This window comes from Chrysemys picta, chromosome 11 (assembly GCF_011386835.1).
Source record: "Chrysemys picta bellii isolate R12L10 chromosome 11, ASM1138683v2, whole genome shotgun sequence".
In the NCBI taxonomy this organism is placed as follows: Eukaryota; Metazoa; Chordata; order Testudines; family Emydidae; genus Chrysemys; species Chrysemys picta.
Genome location: NC_088801.1, coordinates 1,904,965 through 1,920,180, shown reverse-complemented (window position 1 = coordinate 1,920,180; position 15,216 = coordinate 1,904,965). Strand labels below are relative to the sequence as shown.

Below are 15,216 nucleotides of genomic sequence, written 5' to 3'. Positions count from 1 at the left end.
CCAAAGGCTTGAACGGCTTTTCCTCCTTTTCCGTATCCTCAGTGCGGGGCTCGCAAGACTGGCAGCTTTGTCTGCCGGGTGCTAGCCCGGCTCAGGTCCTGGCAACCAAGCCCCAATGTGGCTAACGCGGGTTAATGTTGGACAGTGCCTGGGTCACAGTAACACCAGTGTCTCTTTGGGCCTATTTATTCCACTGAGATTAAACCAGCCCCCTGTTTCACCGGTCCCGCCCTCCCCTTCGCAACAGCCTCGTCTTGTGCCCAGCCCCGGGTGGGCACCGTGCCGGGGGCTGGCGATTTCCTTGTGTGGGGCGCTGCAGACCCAGCCCCTGCTCGGTCCGAGTTCACTTATTAACTGGAGACTGTGAAGGGAGCAAAGGGCAAAGGGGAGCCATGCATTCCCCACATTCCTCAGGGGGCAACCGGCAGCTCCTCTCCCCTGCCACCACACCAGCCATCCCAGCACTGCTAGCAAAACCAGAGCAAACCGGGCCAGGCTGCTGGGTACCCCCACCGGGGGGGGGAGGGGGGCAGTCTCCTGGGCTGGTGAGAGGGGACCAGGCCATGGGAGTCCTGACCACTGGGACCTGTCCTGATCACTCATGTTAAGCAGGGGGCAGCAGGGACTGTGCTTGGATGGGAGACCTCCTGGGACCTCCCCGTGACTCCAGAAAGTACCGCTGGGGATTCAGGAAGGGGCGCTCTCTGAGTCAGCGATTGCGGTACGCTGCTGCTGGGGACGTGGGACTGCAGGGAGCGGGAGGTGAGCTCATTGGGGATACTAGGGGGCACCCTCCGAGTCAGGGATCATGGTGCAGTCATGCCAGAAGCCCCGTACTGCAGGGAACGGCTGGGGGACTTTCTAGGTGGCGCTGTGCTGTGGGGGCTCCAGTCAGTGATCGCAGCGTGCTGCCCCCAGCACAGCAGGAAGGGACACAGGGGCCACTATGCTGCAGGCGGGGGGGGGGGCTCTCCCTTAGGATCACTATTACTAGCTGTTAAGCACCAATATGCTCCGCCCTGCACGAGAGACATGGAACAGGGCCAATCCCTCTCCAGGGGCCAGGTGCAACGCACCCAGCTCGCTCTGCCCTGCTGACCCAGACCTGGAGGAAGGAGGGGGGCTGGCAGGCTGTGCCATGGTGGGGACAGCCCCTCCACGGGGCCGTAGGTGATGTGACTCTCATAGGGCACGTCTGTTTTCTCCTGCTCTCCCCTGGGGAAGCCGGGGCAGGGGTGAAGCGTGGCTGGATGTGGGGGCGTTTCTGTCGGAGGCAGCTGGGCGCAGAACACACCTAGGATGGGGGCTGGGGTGAGCCTGGGGAGATAAGGAGCAATCATGTTGCAGGTCTCTAGGGGGCCGGGGCCGGGGCAGGACGTGGAGGAGTGTTGCTGCCTTCTGCATGGCAGAGATGTTGGGCCCGGGCCAGTCCAGCTGGGGCAATTCCTCCCCTCCCCCTTCAGCAGGCTCCTCCTTACACACCGCACTGCGTTGCTGGGGGGCTGTGAACCAGCTGCCGTGCCCCGGCCCAGAGGTGGCTGCATTTCAGTGGTGGGGGAAGAGCCCCTGGCCTGGGACCCGCTGGGGCGAGAGGCGGCGGGAGAAAGGGCGAGATGGGCGCACAGCCAGAGCTACCTTTATTGGAAGAGATTTTCATCTACAAAAGAGTGAAAAACGGATTTAAAATCCAGCGTAAAAAGAGCTGGTGCTGGGCGGGGCGAGAGCTGGCACGGCGGGTGAGGCTGGGCAGCAGAACCAGCCCCTTCTCCCCACGCCCGGCAGATCCACTCCAGGCCGTCAGGCCCCTAACTCCCCTCTGGAGCTTACAGCCCCGTCACAGAGTGCCCTGCCGCCCCTCCCCCCCACACACACACACCCGGCCCCTCCACCGTGCAGCCCAAGGGCCCAGAGCCTCATGTGCCAGCCCTGCTCCCCCCACCCTCCACGCTGCCCAATGCAGCAGGGGGTCGAGATCCCAGCTTCACTGGGAGGCACCAATGGGGCACGGGTGAGCAGTGCCCTCCCCAGACTGGCACCCCTGCTTTGGGGCACCCTAATCCCCCAGCAGAGCCGCTGCACCCCACAGCCGCCAAGCCCCCATGCCAGCCCCAGGCAGCCCCACCACCCCTGCACTCAGCCAGACCCTGCCCACAGCTGCCCCCGCCCAGTAAAGCCTGAAGAGTCTGGCAAAGAGAAGCCCGACCCACGGGGTCCAAACGCTGGCTTGGAACTAACGTGGCGGCCTGGCCCTCCCAGCCCCACAGGCCAGGGCCTCCCTAGGGGCCGAGCTGGGCCATGGGGTCACTGTGCAGCCCTAGCTGGGGAAGATGAAGCTCTTGATTCTGCCCAGATCCATGGCTGCCTCCAAGGAGCACTGCTTCAGCGCCAGGGGGTCGGGCCAGTCCTGGGGGCCGAGGGCTGCGGATGGATGCCAGCCCCAGCTGGGGCCGGGCGAGCAGCCACTGCAGCAGAGCGCCGGGCGAGCGGGGCCCAGGCCGAGTCCAAAGGGGGCAGGCTGGGTGAAGGGGCTGCTGGGGCTCGTGCGGTTGGATCTCTCACAGGTGCTGCGCCCGCTGCGGAGTTTCAGGCAGTTTGGGCAGAGGGGGGGCTCTTGCCGGGGATTAGTCTGGATGGCAGAGCCTGGGGCCTCCGTGTAGGACAGCGCCGTCAGCACGCTGCCCCACAGGTACAGTGCCGTCGCCCTCACCCCACCACCAGGGCGGCGCTGCTCCTCCACCGTCTCGTTCTCCACCAGGCAACAGGAGCTGCTATCGGAGCAGGAGGGGGAAGGGGGGCCAGGGAGCCCCAGCCCAGGATCTGGCAGCTGAGTGACACAGGGGGCGAGGGGTGCCCCAGAGCCCAGCGGGCGCCCACCATCCATGGGGAACAGCAGAGGCCGGAGGGCAGCGGGGCCGGCGCTCCTCACACACACGACCTGGTGCACCACAGCAACAGAGGCGAAGACGGCAGCAATGCCAGTCAAGTACATCACGCCCAGCAAGCAGGCTAGCTGTGGGGAGAGAGAGACTGGTCACCCAGTGCCCGTATGCCCGCTAGTGCCCGGGGGGGGGCACACAGTTACCCCAGGGCCCCTCACAGGGGGCAGGCCAGCTGTGAGTCCAGTACCCCTTAGCAGAGCAAAACCGGCCCCACCAGATGCTGGCTAACGCCATGCAGAGGACGTCGGGGCTGGAACCAGGGCTTTCCGCTGCAGCCCTCCACCCCAGCAGCTGGTGGCGGGGGAGGGCGGGTGACACAGATTGCCACCCACCTGCCAGCAGGAGTGACCCACACGGACCACCCACGGTCCTGCCGGGGGCAGCAATGCACAAACCACTCAGCCCTGGTCCAAAAATGGGGGGAGGGTCGACAAAGAGGGAACAATCGTCACTTTCATCGAAGTTTGCCCAGGAACAGCTTCTCTTTTTGTCAAAAAATTCATAAACCAAAATGTTTGGCAAAAAGCCTCATGTTTCCTCCCAGAAATGCTGCCGCTGTGCCTTGTGAGACATACTCTCAATCAGTCGGGCTCCGCCCTTGGACTACATTTCCCATGATGCACCACCTCCCCCCCAAGAGTGGATGCTGTGGTGCATCATGGGAAATGAAGTCCAGCGAGCTGAAGAGGCAACTGAGGCACATCTCCCAAGAGGCTTTGCGGCAGCACTTCCAAGGTAAAACGCTTCCGTTTTCAGGAGTTTGGTTTCTCAACAACAAAAACTGGAATTTTCCATGGAAAATGTTCTGCCCAAAACCTGTCTGATAGAAAGCAGCTCTCATTCCCTCCAGCAGGGGGCAGCGCACTGATGGACATCCTCCATAGCCAGCTCCTGGTTCTGGCCCATGACCTCCTGGCAGGGCCGTCACTAGCCATGTGGGGCCCCAGGCCTCCGCGGGAGGTGTGGGGGAACCTGCTCCTCTCCCCAGGGTCTGGCCTGCGTTCAAGGCCTGCGGGGCCCGGGAGGCAGGAGCTGTGGGGGGCCACTTTGGGGGGCCCCACAGGCCCAGAGTGGCCTGGTGGATTAGCAGGGGGCTGGGAGCAGCGCGCTCCATTTCCCTCGCCCCGGCCCCAGCCGTGTCGCTCAGGGGAGGGGGCTTGGGGAAAAGGGCCCCCCCCGCACTTACTGGCAATGGCAGGAAGCGCAGCAGCCCGGCCCCAGCCCGTTCTACCAGCTCCCAACCGCGGTGCTCTGCTTCCTGCCGCTGGTGAGTGGGGGGGGCGTCCTTTCCCCAACCCCCACCCCCCTGAGCGACGCGGCTGGGGCTGGGGCCGCGTCTCTCCGCTTCCTGCCGCTGGTGAGTGCGGGGGGCGTCCTTTCCCCAACCCCCACCCCCCTGAGCGACGCGGCTGGGGCTGGGGCCGCGTCTCTCCGCTTCCTGCCGCTGGTGAGTGCGGGGGGGGTGTCCTTTCCCCAACCCCCACCCCCCTGAGCGACGCAGCTGGGGCTGGGGCCGCGTCTCTCCGCTTCCTGCCGCTGGCGAGTGCGGGGGGCGTCCTTTCCCCAACCCCCACCCCCCTGAGCGACACGGCTGGGGCTGGGGCCGCGTCTCTCCGCTTCCTGCCGCTGGTGAGTGCGGGGGGGGTGTCCTTTCCCCAACCCCCACCCCCCTGAGCGACGCGGCTGGGGCTGGGGCCGCGTCTCTCCGCTTCCAGCCGCTGGTGAGTGCGGGGGGCGTCCTTTCCCCAACCCCCACCCCCCTGAGCGACGCGGCTGGGGCTGGGGCCGCGTCTCTCCGCTTCCTGCCGCTGGTGAGTGCGGGGGGCGTCCTTTCCCCAACCCCCACCCCCCTGAGCGACACGGCTGGGGCTGGGGCCGCGTCTCTCCGCTTCCTGCCGCTGGTGAGTGCGGGGGGCGTCCTTTCCCCAACCCCCACCCCCCTGAGCGACACGGCTGGGGCTGGGGCCGCGTCTCTCCGCTTCCTGCCGCTGGTGAGTGCGGGGGGCGTCCTTTCCCCAACCCCCACCCCCCTGAGCGACACGGCTGGGGCTGGGGCCGCGTCTCTCCGCTTCCAGCCGCTGGTGAGTGCGGGGGGCGTCCTTTCCCCAACCCCCACCCCCCTGAGCGACACGGCTGGGGCTGGGGCCGCGTCTCTCCGCTTCCTGCCGCTGGTGAGTGCGGGGAGCGTCCTTTCCCCACCCCCACCCCCCTGAGCGACGCGGCTGGGGCTGGGGCCGCGTCTCTCCGCTTCCTGCCGCTGGTGAGTGCGGGGGGCGTCCTTTCCCCAACCCCCACCCCCCTGAGCGACACGGCTGGGGCTGGGGCCGCGTCTCTCCGCTTCCAGCCGCTGGTGAGTGCGGGGGGCGTCCTTTCCCCAACCCCCACCCCCCTGAGCGACACGGCTGGGGCTGGGGCCGCGTCTCTCTGCTTCCAGCCGCTGGTGAGTGCGGGGGGCGATCTTTCCCCAACCCCCACCCCCCTGAGCGACGCGGCTGGGGCTGGGGCCGCGTCTCTCCGCTTCCTGCCGCTGGTGAGTGCGGGGGGCGTCCTTTCCCCAACCCCACCCCCCTGAGCGACACGGCTGGGGCTGGGGCCGCGTCTCTCCGCTTCCTGCCGCTGGTGAGTGCGGGGGACGATCTTTCCCCAACCCCCACCCCCCTGAGCGACGCGGCTGGGGCTGGGGCCGCGTCTCTCCGCTTCCTGCCGCTGGCGAGTGCGGGGGGCGTCCTTTCCCCAACCCCCACCCCCCTGAGCGACACGGCTGTGGCTGGAGCCGCGTCTCTCCGCTTCCTGCCGCTGGTGAGTGGGGGGGGGGGGGGAGCGTCCCTTCCCCACCCCCCTGAGCGACGCGGCTGGGGCCACATCTCTCCGCTTCCTGCCGCTGGTGAGTGCGGGGGGCGTCCTTTCCCCACCCCCCTGAGCGACACGGCTGGGGCTGGGGCCGCGTCTCTCCGCTTCCTGCCGCTGGTGAGTGCAGGGGGTGATCTTTCCCCGCACTCACCGGCGGTGGGAAGCGGAGCGCCGCGGCTGGGAGCTGGCGGAGTGGAGCAGGCTGGGGCCCGGGTGCTTCGCTTCCCACCACTGCCGGTGAGCGCGGGGTCGCTGGGAGAAGAGGTGGAATGGGGCGGCCCAGGGGCAGAGCAGGGGCAAAGGGTAAGAGATGGGGCGGAGGGAGTTGTCCATGGCCCCACACCCCCTAGGTACAGCCCTGCCCCTTGCAATGGGCGCAGCCCACGGGGAGCCCCCCAGGGGACAGGGCTGGTCACTGGAGCTGGTGCTGTCGCGTATGCAGCACGCAGCTGCCTAGGGCACCATGAAATTTGGGGCAATTTGGTGCCCCCAAATTCACGGTGCCCTAGGCAGCTGCGTATTCTGGTATGCCTAGGGACGGCCCTGCCTCCTGGTTCTCCCCCTCCCGTGGTGCCCCCTCAGGGGAACGCTTCCTCTGCCCTCGGGGCTTGGCCGGCTCTTACCTTCGCCACCTGCTGGTAGAACTGGCCCAGGGCATGCTGCCAGAGGGACTGCTCCAGCAGGACGCACAGGTCCGTGTAGGTGAACCAGCCACGCTGGGTGCCCTGTCTCTTGGCCACGCTGAGGGGAAGGAAGGCAGTTAGATGTGTGCTCTGGGCACAGACCCTCTCCCGCCTGGCTCTGCCTGCAGCTGCCATCGGGGAATGGGCGGCCGCCTGCATCGCGGCTCCTGGCAGAGTCTCTGTGCCTCTGCCCGCAGGTTACGGGTGCCACTCATGAGCCCCAGGTCCCTGGCGGCCAAAGTGCACCGGGGCCATGTGCGGCTCTGCTCGGGGCGAGTCCAGGCCAAGGAGGAGCTGCCTTCCCCCTCTCTGCCCTGGGGCCTGGCATGTTGACTCCCCTCAAAGCCCCACCGGGGGAAGAGGGTGCAGACCCCCCCACACCAAAGGGATTCCGCTGCCGGGTGATCGAGGCCAGCTCGGACAAGCTGCGACTAGCGCGGGCCTCGCCCCAGTCCAGCCTAGAACTCCCTGGGCAAGCCGACAGCCTGCTCCTGGGACGGCTCCGGCCGGTGGGAGGGGTTTGCAGAATGCAGCCGGGGGGACCGAGGAGCCCAGGGCAGGGGCTGGCCGACACGTACCCCAGTGGATCCGGGCACGGCAGGACAGAGGTGCCATATCTGCCTCGGAGCCAGACCCCTGCCATGAACACCCCCCCACCCTGGTGCCCCCAAACCTACCATCCTTCTAGCCAGCTCAGCACCTCAAACAGCTCCTTGGGGTCAGTGTAGAGGCTCCAGTCCTGCAGGAAGGGAACAAATGGTCAGGTGGGAGGTGCCCGGTAACAGCCTAGGCAGGCCGGGCGCCCCCAGCATGGACTGAGCAGGGTTAAGAGAGGCTGGGCGGCCATCTGATGATGAATTCCAGCTCCATTTGGCCCATTTCCCAGCCTGGCTGGGGGCTTTTCAGCCTGCCCCCTCCCCTAGCCCCCTCGTGGTGTGTGATCTCTGCTCTGACGGGATCCTGGACAATCACCGCCTGCAAGTAGGAGTCCCCTTCGTGCTGCCCCCAAAGGAACACTCTCGCTGACCCTGTGCCAGCCAGCGCCCCAGGCCAATCTCCCCTTCTGCACGCCAGCCCCCGACCCCGCACCCCCTGCTGACCCCTCCCACAGGGGCATGGGCTGTGCCAGCCGGCGCCCCAGGGCAATCTCCCCTTCTGCACGCCAGCCCCCGATCCCGCACCCCCTGCTGGCCCCTCCCACAGGGGTATGTGCTGTGCCAGCCGGCACCCCAGGCCAATCTCCCCTTCTGCATGCCAGCCCCCGACCCCGCACCCCCTGCTGCCCATGACGCTCTTTGAGATGCTCGAACCTGTGCTCTCGGGCGGGCGGGAAGCGCCCCCTGCCGGCCAGCTGTGCACACTGCACTGCCAACAGCCTCAGGGGGCTCCTGACCGGGAGAGGGGGTCGGGCAACAATCAGGGGCAGCAGAACTAGGGGGTATAGTTTGTGCGCGCAAGGAGCAGGCTGTTCCCAGCCCAGGCTGCCTGGAGATGGAGTGGCCTACGGCAGGATGGGGCCCGCAGCGGACACATTCCTCCATGTCTGATCTTACCGGGCCAGAGGCAGGACAAGCTCATGGGGACAGGGATCACGGGGGCAGCAGTCCCGCAGCACCCTGGGAAAGGGGCCAGCTGCTCCCAGGCAGGAAGCCCTCTCCCCCTCCGTCAGCTGATCCCATTCCATGCAGCCTCTGATTTCCCCCCAGCGCCCCACTGAGTGCAGCACCTCAGCAGGCCCTGGCACGGCTGCCCAGGCCAGACGCCTCCTGGAAGCCTAACAGACACCCCAAGCGCAAGGCCCACCCCTGCCCAGCTCCAGCAGACCCGGGAGAGCCCTCTGCTAGTTAGCCGGGTCACCCTCAGCACTACGAGCTACCCCGGCACCCTGACGCGCCATTTCTCCTCTGCCCAGCGCCTCTCCCCGGACACAGACATGCGCCGAGCAAGCATGTCCGGACCGGTCTAGTCAACAGCGCGCCATAGGCAGGGCCGGGCTCTCACTCTGGGTCTGTGCAGTGCCCGGTGCAACGGGGCCCTGATCTCACTCGGGGGGGAGAGGGGGGGGGGTCTGTCACAAAGGGGCCCCCCGGTTGGGCTCGGGACACAGGCACTACAGCGATGACATCAGCGCTACTTACAATGGCGCTCAGGAAGTTCATCTCCAGCGTGTTAACGGTCTGCACCCCCACCTTGCCGGCTGCGCCCCATTCGTCGTTGAACACCTCCTCCTCCTCCCCTTCGTCATACAGGTACTTGCTGGCAACCATCTGAAAGGCAGGAGCACAGCGCCCATCAGCACGGCCCCCCGGGGGAGAGCCCGCCCCAGCCCCAGCCCACTGGGGGCCCGGCTCACCATGGAGATCAGGAAGAGGTCCGAGGAGGAGATCTGCTGCAGGTACTCGGGGTTCCGGTGCCGGAGTCTCTCGATGTAAACCAGAGCCAGCATCATGGAGCAGGGCGAGATGCAGGCTTCCCTGTGACCGCGGGGCGAGAGCAGGACTTAGGTTTCCTGTGCGGCCCGGCACACCCGGCATCCCACCACTGCCAAGGCAGCCTGGCTGCTCCCATTCCCGCCACGTAATGGCCAGGGCAGGGCACACCGCTGCCTGCTGCTGGGTAGAACAAGGCCAGCGGGTTTGTGTGCACGTGGGCACGCCCATAACTGCCCCCGGCAGATGGACAGATCACACCTGTGACAAACTGGGACTGTTCTTAATGGGGTCTTTAAATGCTGACTGGAGAGTGTTGGCCAGGGGAGTTTTGCTGGGGCGGTCTGCACTGGGGATGGGAGACTGGCCTTGAGGGAGGATACCGGAGCACAAGCACGGAGCATGTAACATGACAACCCAGGATGGGGGTTGGAGGCGAGGTAACACCTCTGCCGGGGAAATGGACAAAGGCTGGGGGAGGAGCCCCGAGGAGGCTGAGTGAGAGACGCTGGAGGGAGTTAGAGTTTTGGAGCTGGCTGGTGAAATGGACGGGAGCCCAGACGGGGCTCTGACCCCCCCCCCCCCCCGCGCCCGGGGCTGTGGTGTCCCTGGGGACCAAACTAAGGGGATCCTGTTGTCTGTGCCTGCAAGACCTGTCTTGGGCCGTGTTCCTGTCATCTAATAAACCCCTGTTTTACTGGCTGGCTGAGAGTCACGTCTGACTGCGAAGTGGGGGGTGCAGGACCCTCTGGCTTTCCCAGGACCCCGCCGGGGCGGACTCGCTGTGGGAAGCGCACGGAGGGGCATATGCTGAATGCTCCCAGGAGGTGAAGCCGTGTGAGCGTCTTGCCCTGAAGACAGTCTGCTCCGAGGGAGAGGAGGCTCCCCAGAGTCCTGACTGGCTTGGTGGGGAGCAGTCCCAGAGCATCGCCCGGGGACTCCGGGACACCCCGTAACTGCCCCAGCAGATGGACAGATCACACCACGTGGCTCGGATCCTCCTGCTGGCGAAGCTGCGTCTGGCTCCTCAGGCAGAGCGTTTGCTGGGTGCTAACAGGCCCAGCTTGTGCCAGGGAGCTGCCCTGAGCGTTACGGCGTTCACAAGGGTCATGGCTTTCTCTAGTGGACAGAGGGGAGAGCGGCCCAGCCGCAGGGCTCTGGGCCCACCAGCGTAGAGCTTTGCCTGTGACAGGAAACCCTTCACTCCCTCACACAAACGGGAACTGGCCCGGACAGTGGCACTGGCTGGCTCCCTGCCCTGCCAAGGTGTAAAACCCAGAAGCCTCATTGCTCGCCTTTGGCACTACAGAAACCTGAGAGCACCAGGCCCCAGGGACTACCCAGGCTGAAACACAGACCAGACAGGCGCGGCGTGCACTGCCATGTAGCTCAGGGACTGGCTGCGCACATGAGTCAGACAGTGACCCAGGAGGGGATCAGAGGGGCAGACAAGGGAAAAGGCCCAGGGAAGCTCAGCACAGGGCCAGTGAAATCCAGCACGACAGCACAGGCGCGATGCCTGGGGTGAGGATGCTCTCCGGCAAGAGGCTCCCCATCCAGGTGGCTGGTAGCCACGCTGAAGTGTCGAGCCAGACCAGAGGTCTCCGCCTGCTGCAGACAATGGGCTAGGAGGGGTCGCGTCTTACCGAGACACGTGGCAAACGTATTTCTTCTGCAGCCTGCGGATGGGGCTGGGAGCTGCTTTCTGGAGCAACTCGACGGCGATGTCTAGGTCAGAGGCAGAGCGGCACAGGGATTAACACCAGCAATAATGCCCCCGCTCCCCCGCCCCAACCGCCCTCGATTCCCTCCCAATGCACAACCAACGCCAGCGCCCAGCCGGGAGCAGCACCCCTCCACCCAGAGGCAGGGAGCTCAGCGGGGAATGGTGCCCTCCCCTCCTTGAGTTTCAGCCCAAGATTTTCAAGAGTAATTTTTGGTGCCTGGCTCGAGACACCTGCCAGGTAGGGCTGAACACCTGCCCTCGGAAAGCAGCCCCTGGGAGGGCGTCTCATGCCAGGCAGCCAGAAATCAATCCCCAAGTTTCAGAGTAGCAGCCGTGTTAGTCTGTATCCGCAAGAAGTGGGTTGTAGCCCACGAAAGCTTATGCTCTAATAAATTTGTTAGTCTCTAAGGTGCCACAAGTACTCCAATCCCCAAATTGAGCATCTGTTACCCCGCTCAGTAGTCAGGTGTTTACAGAGATGGTGGCAGAAAGTCGGACAGAGACGGGCTCTCCAGTCGTTAGAACCCCGTGGGGAAAGGCCCAAACAGCTCTGAAATTCACACCCTGGTTCTCAAACCCAACCCAGCCTTAGTTTGGGGGGTGCGTTGTGCCACGCCCCCCCCCACTGGATCGCTACGGGTATTCCAGGGGGCATGAGCACAGAAGTAAGCCATAGGGCAGGGACGGTCTCCTCGTTGGGTTTGTAGAGCACCCAGCACAGCGGGCCTTGACCTCCAGGCTCTACCCTAACACCGCTAATAAATCGTAATGAGAAGGGAGACCTGCTGGGCACTGCTCCTGCAGAAACACCCGGGGGTACACGCATTCATGGGGGGCAATGCACGGCGGCACCAAGGAAAGGGGGCCAGAGTCTTTCCCCGGCAGCAAAAAGGCTAAAAAGGGAGGTCGACCCAGCTCCGTCCCTCAGGGGTGTGAACAATCCACTCCTCCGGGTGACGTTGCTACGCCGACCTAATCCCAGGCGCAGCCAGCGCTGGGGCGACAGAAGAATTCTCCCGTCGACCTGGCCGCCGCCTCGCGGGGAGGTGGGCTAAGCACAGCGCTGGGAGACCCCCTCCCATCTGCGCTGAAGTGCTGCACTGGAGCAGCTGTAGCGGTTCACGTGTCGACGTGGCCTTAGCAGATGAGTGAGTTCGTTCAGCCCGTGGGCTAGTTCCAATCCCTGGCTCAGCACAGGTCCTCGCCACGCAGAGACAGGCACCACTCACCTGCCACCGGGCTGGAGAGATTGTCCAGGCTACAGTCTTTGTCCCAGCCATAATACAAGCGCTTCCGCACCCTCTCGCTCAGCTGCTGGTGCCCTGGCAGAAACTGAAGACAGGATGGGAAGGATGAGAACAAAGCTACAGACCTCCCAGCCCTGGTCCCAGAAAGATGTGCTGGGTCCTCAAGCCAACTGCAGGCTCCGGGTTAGTGGGAACCGTGTGCTCCTCCGAGCACTCAGATACCACGGTGACTGGTGCCATACGGGCGCCTGGACTGATGGGGGTGCAGGGGGGGTAACATGGGCAGAAACCAGAATATATCATGTCCCTATAGAAATCCATGATAAGGCCACACCTTGAATACTGCCCCATCTCAAAAAGATACATTAGAAGTGGGAAAGGTGCAAAGAAGCCAAGGGCAATAAAAGCGATTAGGGGATGACCCAGCTTCCATATGAGGAGAGATTTAAAAGACTGGAGCTGTTCATTTTAGGAAAGAGACGACTCCGAACAGAAGAACGTCCACACGGGGTCTGACCAATGGTCCCTCCAGCCCAGTGCCCTGTCTCTGACCGTGACCAGCGCCAAATGCTTCAGAGGGGATGAGCAATACACGGCAGTTGTCAACGGATTCATCCCGTCATCCAGTCCCTGGCAATTGGAGGTTTAGGGATCCCTGCAGCAGGGGGTTGGGTCCCTGCCCGTACTGGGGAGGTACGACAGAGGTCTATACGATGGTGGCTGGTGTGGAGAGAGTGAATTGGGAAGTGTTCTTTACCCCTTCCCATAACACAGGAACCAGGGGCACCCAAGTGGGTTTAAACAAGCAGGAGGAAGTGCTGTGGCACAGCGCCCGGCCAGCCTGGGGCACTCACTGCCGGGATGGGGTGCAGGCCACAAGTCCAGCTGGGTTCAGCACAGAGCCAGAGACGGTCCAGCAATGGCGGGGGCACAGCCCCCTGCGCTGGGGGTCCCCGGCCCTGCCGGGACGCTGGGGGTCACTGGGGCTCTGCCCGGCTCTGTTCATTGCCGGACCCTGGGGCTGACCCAGTCTGGGCGGGGGCGGGTCCCACACTCATCCCCGGCCCCCGGCCCCCGGGCTCCCCCCAGGGCTGGGCGCTGCTGGGCCGCGGGCTGGAGACGGGCCCGGGGGAACCGAGCGGCCGGGGCAGGCCGCGTCCGTCCCGCGTCCTCCAGCAGGTGCCGCAGCCGAGAGAGCGGCTCTGCCCAGCGCCGCCCCGAGCCCCACGGGAGCCGGGGGGGGGAGCGGCCCGGGAGCGGGGGGCTCGGGGAAGGGAGCGGGGGGGGGGGCAGGCCCGGGGGGGGCTCGGGGAAGGGAGCGGGGGGGGGGCAGGCCCGGGGGGGGGCTCGGGGAAGGGAGCTGGGGGGGGAAGGACAGGCCCGGGGGGGGGGCGAGCAGCCCGGGAGCGGGGGGGGGGGCGAGCGGGGGGGGGCTCGGGGAAGGGAGCGGGGGGGGCAGGCCCGGGGAGGGGGAGCGGGGGGGGTCGAGCGGCCTGGGGAGGGGGGAGGGGCAGGCCGGGGGGAGGAAGGGCAGGCCGCGGGGGGGCGGCTCGGGGAAGGGAGGGGGGGCGAGCGGCCCGGGGAGGGGGGAGGGGCAGGCCGGGGGGGGGGGGGGCCGAGCGGCCCGGGGAGGGGGGAGGGGCAGGCCCGGGGAGGGGGTCTCGGGGCGACGCTGACCGTGAACTCCTGGAAGCCGCTCAGGGAGAAGGTCCCCTCCTCGTCCAGCCGCAGCCCGTCCAGCTCCATCCCGCGGGCGGGGGGTGCCGGGTGCCCGCTCCGTACCGGGGCGGGGGTGGGGTCGGGTCGGTCTCTCGCCCTTCCTCTTCCCGGGGCAGGGGGAGTGTCTCAGCGCGGCCCGGCCGGAAGCTCCCGGCGGCGATTCACCAGCCAGCGAGGCTCTGGGCCCGTCCGCGGCCTCCTTCCCCAGCGCCCGGCTACCGCGGGGATGGGTCGCTCCCTGCTTGGGGCCGTGAGTCTGATGGGGCGGAGCCAGCTGGGGGAGCCGCGAGGTACAGCGCCGAGCCCCGGTCCCACCGGGCAGCTGAGTGAGAAGCAGGATGGGCCGGGTCAAGCACTGGGCTCGGAGCCAGGACGCCTGGGTTCTGTTCGCACCTCCAGCTCCCAGGGCTGTGACCTTGGCTGAGTCACTTCCCCCTCTGGGCCTCAGTTTCCCCTCTCTGCAAGCTGGGGACAGCAGTGCGCCACTCGGGGACTGCGCAGACTGATCAATGTGTGTGAAATGCTCCCGGCTCCTCTGGATGGGTAAAGGATGGATCGTTATTACCTCCGGGCAGCTTATAAGCAGCTGGAGGACTTGAGAGGTTAAGATCCTCGCCTGTTTATCTGCCAGGACAAATCTGACCCTGGGGTCATTCTTGCTTGTAGGTACAAACGTGATGAGAAACTGTCTCCTTGGCATGTGCAGGGAAGTGACCAAGGGATTAAATGCCACATTCTGGGCCCGGGGCAGGCGTCACCCCAGTGATTGAGAGATGTCCAGGAACCGGGGGGAACAGCATTTCCCTCTCCAAGCTGCCGTCTTTTGGGGACAAACTCACCCATTGTGAGTTCTGTCACAACAACATCCCGGCCTGCCACAGCGAGATGATATTTTGTCAACCCCCATGTCCGGTGAGATTGCAGGGAGGAAATTGGGACACGCCCAGAAACAGCAGCAGGGTGGTGGTGGCCCGACTGTTCACCCCCTGCCCAGGAAAGGAGTAATTGAGGGAACCGCTCTGCCTGGGGGACCCTGGTGATAACAGACATGCCGGAGAGATTGGACAGCAAGTCCGCGATGGATGGCCCTGCGAGAGAGACTGGGCCCAAGCTATTTGGCCTGTAACGTCCCTACTCGTGGGGTCGGCAGGCTGCAGGGCTTGGCAGACAGGCCCCAGCAGCCCGAGTTTGGCCCCAGGGAAAGGCACACAGGGGGTGCGGACCCCACAGCAGAACACAATGCACACAGCCTGGGCTGCAGGGACTCCCGGGGTAGGGTGACCAGACAGCAAGTGTGAAAAATGGGGATGGGGGTGGGGGGTAATAGGAGCCTAGATAAGAAAAAGACCCAAAATCGGGACTGTCCCTATAAAATCGAGACATCTAGTCACCCTACCCTGGGGTGTTGTCCCTGCTTCCCCCCCCCATGCTAAAGGCCACGCAAGGGGGCGGGGCTTAGGAACCCACCATCGCCCCCCCCCACCAGCTACCACCTGTCCTGTGCACTGCCCATTATGAGCCCCGCCCAGCAGCAAGGAGCACGCATGCGCATTTGGCTAAGGGTGCACCCGCCGCCGCTACCCCCTATGAAGGACTGGGAAGAGCTAAACTGGAGCACGCGCA

At 65.5% G+C, this 15,216-nt stretch overlaps 1 protein-coding gene across 2 annotated transcripts; it reads right to left on the bottom strand.

Annotated features, from left to right (window-relative positions):
• Window positions 1–1,620: 1,620 nt before the first annotated feature.
• Window positions 1,621–14,432, bottom strand: CNPPD1 (cyclin Pas1/PHO80 domain containing 1). 2 transcript variants are annotated; one of them, XM_065560446.1, is made up of 8 exons: window positions 13,552–14,432; window positions 11,857–11,959; window positions 10,548–10,629; window positions 8,826–8,946; window positions 8,611–8,739; window positions 7,150–7,211; window positions 6,413–6,530; window positions 1,621–3,010 (listed from the first exon to the last, which is right to left on the bottom strand). In XM_065560446.1, the coding sequence occupies exons 1-8, from the start codon at window positions 13,618–13,620 to the stop codon at window positions 2,315–2,317; spliced, it is 1,380 nt and encodes a 459-aa protein (XP_065416518.1). In that variant the 5' UTR covers window positions 13,621–14,432; the 3' UTR covers window positions 1,621–2,314. The 2 variants fall into 2 exon arrangements, with proteins under 2 accessions (XP_065416518.1, XP_065416519.1); XM_065560447.1 differs by lacking the exon at window positions 13,552–14,432 and adding an exon at window positions 12,427–12,574.
• Window positions 14,433–15,216: the final 784 nt, after the last annotated feature.